The sequence below is a fragment of the Poecilia latipinna genome, unplaced genomic scaffold (assembly GCF_001443285.1).
Source record: "Poecilia latipinna isolate Pla-1442-1.1 unplaced genomic scaffold, P_latipinna-1.0 Scaffold2823, whole genome shotgun sequence".
In the NCBI taxonomy this organism is placed as follows: Eukaryota; Metazoa; Chordata; class Actinopteri; order Cyprinodontiformes; family Poeciliidae; genus Poecilia; species Poecilia latipinna.
In genome coordinates, this window is record NW_015115439.1 from 87,407 (window position 1) to 94,930 (window position 7,524).

General features: G+C 39.9%; 1 protein-coding gene across 1 annotated transcript in view; it reads right to left on the bottom strand.

Moving 5' to 3' along the window:
- Positions 1–2,787: 2,787 nt before the first annotated feature.
- LOC106939295 (protein SHQ1 homolog) overlaps positions 2,788–7,524 on the bottom strand; it is a 50,008-nt gene continuing 45,271 nt past the window's right edge. Inside the window, exon 2 of the mRNA XM_015021659.1 lies at positions 2,788–3,680. Coding sequence (XP_014877145.1) covers positions 3,224–3,680 — 457 coding nt within the window. The 3' untranslated portion in view covers positions 2,788–3,223. The remainder of the gene's footprint in view (positions 3,681–7,524) is intronic.

Sequence of the window (7,524 nt, forward strand, 5' to 3'; positions counted from 1 at the left end):
AAATTCAAATAATGACTAGACAAAATTAAATTAAAGATATCTTGAATTGTAATTTTGACTAGTCAAAATTCCTTTTAAGATATCTCTAATTGAATATAGATATCTTGAATTACACAGCTTTTCTATTTAAGATATCTTAAATTGACATTCCAACTAGTCAGAAAGACATTATTGATATCTTGAATTAGTATTCTGTCTAGTCAAACTTATGTAGCAATTTGAAAGTTTAATAAAACAATGAAAAATAGAGAAAACAACAAAAGATGTTTGAAAATGCACCATTTTCATGTTGAAAATGGTTTGACAATAGCAATTTTAGCTTTTCAAAACAGTTTTTAAGTACATTTGGTTCGTCAAAAATGAATAAACAGGAAATTCTTTGCAGATATCAGAAGGAGTCTTATAGTTTATTAAGTTTTACTATGTCCGCATTTCCAACATTGTCGAGCTCTTTCTAATTTGTGACATTTACTGACAATTTTGTGCAGGAAACATAAAATTCTGCAGGCAACTGTTTGGACACCACAAAGGGGCTTCCACGTCATTCTTAATTCAGATATCTAAAATTGTAATTTTGACTAGTCATAATTGTGTTGAAGATATCTTAAATCTTAATTACGGATCTGTGTCCGTCAAATGACAGATCCAGTAACGTCATTTGAGATATCTTGAAAGGAATTTTGACTAGTCAAAATGTAATTGAAGATATCTTGAATTATTATTCTTACTAGTCAGAATCTAAATACAGATATCTTAAATTATCATTCCGAATTGTCAAAATGTAGTTTTGTCTAGTCAAAATGCATTTTTAGATATCTGGAATGTAATTATGGGTAGACAGACGAAACCGAATTTATGTTAAAATGGCTTGGACCCCCCAGACGAACCGACGCTGCCCTCACGGTTGCCCAGAGACGGACACTACGCAGCCATGGTGAGCTGCTATTAACCCGCGTCTTTTTAAAACCTTAGAAGAAAAAACACTTTCAAAAATACAGATGTGAGTGAAAAGACTCGCATTACAAGTTGAACAATGTCAGCTAGGATGGATAGTGTGTACATCGATCGACAAAAAAAAAAGTGTCTGTTGTGGCGCAGTGTGCTGCTGTATGATAGACAGAATGGATCGGGAAGGGAACTGCAGACCCGTTAGAACCTAACGAATCAGAAATCAGTCTCCATCCCTCACTCATCTCCTGAGGTTGATATTACTATTACTCTGGTGGCAGATTACTAGATGTAACCTGGTTGTATTTCTCTTTTGTTATAATTACCATATTTTCCACACTATAAGGCGCACCTAAAAACCTTCAATTTCCTCAAAAGCCGACAGTGCGCCTTATAATCCGGTGCGCCTTATATCTGGACCAATATTGAGCCACAACAGGTCTAGCATCTACGGTAAGCAGCCGCCGACTTCATTTTTGCCCGTAGAAGAAGAAGCGCTCGGTGCATGCTGGGATAGTTGTTAGAACGCTGGTTTGTAATCTATCAATAAAGTTTGACTGACCTATCTAGCGTCTAGAATCAGGTCGTCTGCAGGTCATTTAGCACCACGTTTTCCACAAACATGCTGTGCGGAACAGAGAAGGGTGACCATCGTCTGGCCACGCCCCGGCCCAGTCCGGAAGGCTCTCCTCGCTGACCGGAGTCGGACTGTTTTGTTCCTTTTAGTGCAGCTCCATCTAGTGAATGCATAACGTAACTCCAGCCTCTACTGTAGCGTCTATTCTATGCGCCTTATAATGGGGTGCCCTTAGAGTGTGGAAAATACGGTACACAAAATGTCTTTTTTGGGGGGGTATTTGTAATGTTTCTTACCTGACTGAAACAACTGTCATTGTTTTAACCTGTTACTTTAAGATCGGAAGCCCCTCCTTTTTATTTCTTCTTCTGTGGTATTGTCTTTAAATTGTTTATGCCCCTTAGACCCTCCCCTTTTGTCATGTTCTGCGGGAGAGGTTCTGTTTATTTTTCATCTAAATACATCCAGTTTATTTATAGATTTATTAAGTTAATTTTTGTTATGTGTTTTTATGTAGTACTTGGAGCGGGCAGCCTATAACACAGTTGTTTTCTATATGATGTTCTTGTCAGAATAAACCGAGAATCATCCTTTTAAAGACAAACTGTGTCACGGCCTGATCAATCAATAAAACCAGCATAACGCAGAAAGGATTCAGTTACATATATAATGAGAAGGTACAGAGGCTTCTCCAGCTCCCAGAATTAAGCCTTATTTTAATTCACAGCTAAAGTACAGCTCCGCCTAACTGAATGATGTCTATTGAAGACAGTTCGGTTGTTAAACGCACTTGGTAGACAGCGGCTCTTGAGGACAACGGACTGGCATAGCAGAGTACGAGGACCAACGGTCAAACAGAAACATTGTGTCCAAAAACAGAAGAGGGGGAAGCGGGCGGGAGCGTTGGCCCAGCTGAAACCTAGGAAGCACCGATTCCAACTCTCTTTCTGGCCAGTGTCGGCTCACCGGATTACAAAGTTGATTTCTTTTTATGTTTTCAGCAAAAATTGTCTTTGGTCAAACAAACCTTTACAACAACCAGTGACTGGTTATTTAAAATCAGCCACAAAGTTCTGATTAGTGCATCTCTACTTCTAACCAAATTAAGTCAGCCAATGCACGCACAATAAAGATTTATTTCAAATGACTTATGAATGAATTGACAGCTATGCTAAATATATTAGTACTTTCACAGTGTAATATAACCCTCTAAGATGAATTATTGCATAAAATCTAAACTACAACAAAACATTTATAGGACATTGAAATTCCAAAGTTCTTTATTAGAAGAGTCCAAAATTCATCAAATCTGACATAACTTTGCATGAAGCTGATGTATCTAGATTGGATACATTTGGTATTGGCTGGACAAACCTTTACAAACACACATCAAATGTAAGTCATTATGAATTTCTTGTTTGAAGCACATAAAGTCCGAAGTATGTAAGTTACAACATTATATTTTTACTGCATTAAGTCAAATATGTATAGCAATAAAATATGAAAGAATTTAACAAAAATAACTTTCTTTACAAGAACAGAACTAATTCTTGAAGATTTGAAGCTCCATATGGTTTTGTATCTAGCTTATGAAGCCTTGGTCTGAGCAGGGGGGTTTTGCAAGGACTCTCCTCTAATAAAGTCCCACTACTACAGCTGCTGCTGCTCCCAGATGGTTCCTCTGCCTCCGCTGCAGCGTCACTCATCAGCGAACAACATCTCTCCTGCTCCAAAGGAGCAGGAATCTGCAGAGATCCTCATCTCCTCTGTCATCTGTCTCCCCAGATCCTGGATCAGCTGCCTGTGGCCCTGTGAGTCTGAACTCTCAACGCCTGCTTTCCTGTTTACTGATGGGGAGAGCGCAATGGAGGATAAGACGGGGATGGGAGAGGAGGGGGAGGAGCTGGGCTCCGAGGGGCTGTCTTTACATGTTTCTCCACCTCCCTGCTTGGAGTCAGAGCAGCCCTGTTCTTCAGCTTCAGACTCTTCGCTCTCGCTGGATGAATCACTGCTGCTGCTCTCTGTAGAAGCTTGTTCTTCTTCCTCCACCACGATCCTCGCCGCACTCTCAAGTTCATCAAGCTCCAGCTCCAAATCTTTCTTCTGAAGCAAGGTGTGTTGCAGCATACTGGCCAACTCCAACATCTTCTTGGAACTGAGATTACCAAGAAAAAGAAAGAATTTTTAAAAGCAGAGTTTCTGCATTGACAACTCAGATTGAGAAGAGAAAGAGACATCAAACTACAAACTGATCGATATTGCCGCCTCTCTCAGAAAGAGGCATGGCGGTTGACTTATCGACCGGCTTGGCGTACTAAAGACAGCCACAGGATAACCATCTACAAATCTAATACCCATTAAGCAAATCCCATTCTCGTATGAATACTAAGTAGCCTGTGATTTGCAGAAGCGGTGGGGGCTCAATTAAATATGGAAATATGAATGTTTTATAATGTAAGAAGATGAGCTCTGCTGATGCAAGGAGGCTCGGGACCTTTTGTTCCCCAAACCGCTGCTTTCCTGGCGAGAGGTGATAAGAGACTGCATGGGATTACACAGAGGCAGATCAACCCCGCCCCCCAATTCATCCTGCTCTGAAAAACACGTACACACATGTACCTCTAAGTACGGGGAGATTAAAGCAGATGTTCGGGGCTGTGAACAGAAAGAGACAGAACCAATCAGACTGGATTTGTGGAGACTGGCTTTTCAGACCTCTGCTAGGAATCTTGGTTTCACTTTTGATAGCTCTTTAAAGCTAGATAAACAAGTTAGCGCTGTCATCAAATCAAGTTTTTATCACCTGCGGATTTTAGCAAAAGTTAAATCTTGTTTTTGTTTTAAGGACTTTGAAGGACTTATCCAAACCTTCATTATAACTCATTTGGATTATTGCAATTCATTATAAAGAGGCATGAATAAATCACAGATGCAGTGACTTCAAATGATACAGAATGCAGCGGCACAGCTTCTTACAGGAACCAGGAAGCGTGACCATATAAGGCCTTCACTGGCTGCCCGTCTTTTATCGAATAGATTTTCAGACTCTTTTATTAACTTATAAAGTCTTAAATGGGTTAGGCCCCCCATATCTTCGGGACCTTTTAAACTTTCAGTCTGTGTCCAGAACCCTAGGATCAAACAATCAGCTATTACTGACAGTTCCTCGAACTCGAGTTAAGAGGAAAGGAGATCTGGCTTTTTCTGTAGTGGCTCCTATTCTATGTAACAATTTACCTTTCCAGATTAGATCTGCCAACAGCCTGGATCATTTTAAATTGCTTCTGAAAACAAATTTTTATTCTTTGATATTTATTTGAAGAAGTGTTTTGATACTCTGTTTTTATCAGTTTGTGCTATTGTCATTCCTGTACAGCACTTTGGTGCAGTTTTACACCTGTTTTTAAAGTGCTATATAAATAAATTTGACATTGACATTGAGGCTGGTGGAATCGCTTCATACCTTACATTGCAAGATGCAATTCCCATATTTCAAAGTTTGGCATTTGAGACCGTATTCACACAACTTGGACTGTTTAACATTGTTCTCATGCTACAATCATAAGTGTTGGTGTATTTTATTTGTATGTTTGTGTGACAGAGCAAAATCGCACCTCCCAAAAGAAACCAGACTTTTTAGGCAAACGAACTACAGACCAATTAAAGCAGACCACACAGAGCTGGTGTAAATGAACCCTAATCAATCAAAGAAGAGCTTGTTGCATTGTGCTTTCTGAGAATGCAGCTGGGATTGAGGAACAGAGGAGATGTGGCTTAGAACTCACTGGTTGCATATGCATGAGATACAGTGGATATAAAAAGTCTACACACCCCAGTTCAAATACCAGGGTTTTGTGATATAAAAAAATGACAGCAAGACAAACATTTCCCCAACTTTTTCCACCTTTAATGTGACCTATAACCTGTTCAATGCAATTGAAAAACAAACAGAAATCTTTCAGGGAGGTGAAGTAAAAATAAACAACTGAGAAAATTTGGTTGCATAAGTGTGCACACCCTTTTAGAACTGGGGGTGTGGCTGTGTTCAAATTTAACCAATTATATTCAAACTCATGTTAAATTGGAGTCAGCACACACCTGTCACCGATTAAAGTGCCTCTGATAAAGTTCAGCTGTTCTAGTAGGCTTGTCCTGACATTTTTGTAGCTACATCATCCAGCACAAGCCATGGTCCACAAAGAGCTGCCACAGCATCAGAGGGATGTCATTATTCAAAGATATCAGTCAGGTGAAGGCTACAAAAGAATTCCCAGTTCATTAAATATACCATGGAACACTGTGAAGACTGTCATCATCAAGTGGAGAAAACATAGCACAATAGTGGCATTACCAAGGACAGGACGTCCGTCCAAAATTGATGAGTAGACAAGAAGAAAACTGGTCAGGGAGGCTGCCTAGAGGCAGACAGCAACACTGCAAGGATTTCTCACAAGTACTGGCTGTGCATTACATGTGACAACTATCCCCTGTCTTCTTCATATGTCTGGGCTTGGGGTAGGGTGGCAAGACGGAAGCCTTATCTTACAAAGAAAAACATCAAAGCCCAGCTTAATTTTGCAAAAACACATCTGAAATCTCAAAACACGTGGGAAAATGTGTTATGGTCTGATGAAACCAAGGTTGAACTTTTTGGACATAATTCCAGAAGACATTTTTGACGCAAAAACAACACTGCTCATCACTAAAAGAACACCATACATACAGCGGAGCATGGTGGTGACAGCATCATGCTTTGGAGCTGATTTTCTTCAGCTGGAACTGGGGCCTTAGTCAGGGTGGACGGAATTATGAACAGTTCCCGTTCTGGCGAAGTGCCAGGAGTGGCGTTTCAGACCATAGGCTAAATTCAGAACTGTGCAAAAGTCTTCTACATACTGTGAAGGACAGCCGGTAAGCCTCACAATGCTGTTGCTCACTTCCTGAATCTTATTGGAGCAGCACATGGACTCTGAATGTTGTATCCAGGGGTGCTGCCAGGAATCTTGGGCCCCCTGACAAAAAATTTAATTGGGCTCCCCCTCACACAGCTGCTGTTACAATTTCTTGAGTCTAACTTGACCCATCAAAAGCGTCACAATTTCAAAAGCTTGCAACTGGCTTGCTTTCTTTGGTCCACATACATGAAGCAATCCAGACTTCTCAAAAAATGCTAAGTAGTTGCATTTTATTCAAAGTGCAGTTATGTAACTTTAATAAAAAAATATGTTTTCTGCATATTTGTTAAAGCTGTCACGATGTCGTAGCAGTTTGTTATGAGACAGATAATTAGTGAAAACAATCAATCTCCTCCACCTCCTTCCTGAACCACTATTGCTAGCTAAAGTAATGCAATGTTCTGGCCAATTCAACCAATCAGAACCNGGAGGATGCTCTTAGCGCTGTCAATCAACTTCATTCATTCACTGAATGTTCAGGGCACATTTGTTCAGGGCAAATGTGCTAATGGAGGAGAAACAACTTATTGTTACAGGAAAATCGTTTATCTGCCATTACTGGTAGCTATGCTTACTAGACTAAGCATTTACAACATGCTATGCTAGCTACAGAATAGCACAGAGCGAGGGGGAGGAAGGATGAGCCATATGAGATTGTGATTGACAGCACTAAAACTCTCCTGCCACTGACTTATTTCTAGAGAGGACTGGGAGAAAGCAGAGGAAATAGATTTTTCACAGATTACCTCTCATACCATACTGTCACAACATAATGACAGTTTTAACAAATATGTGGAAAAAATATATTTTTATAAAAGCTACATACAGCAGCTTTAATTTCACTTAGGAGAGAACGGGTCAGGAGGGACGTGGGTTATAACTGCTGCTGACTGACTCATCAATTATTAAGTGGTAAAAGGTACAAGTTAAATATATGAATATGTTGGTAATTTTTTTTTCCTTAATTCATTAAATGCTAGTGAAATGGAGGCAAACAGTAGTCTGAAGCTACGCTAACTAATCTCACACAGTCTACCCACCTCT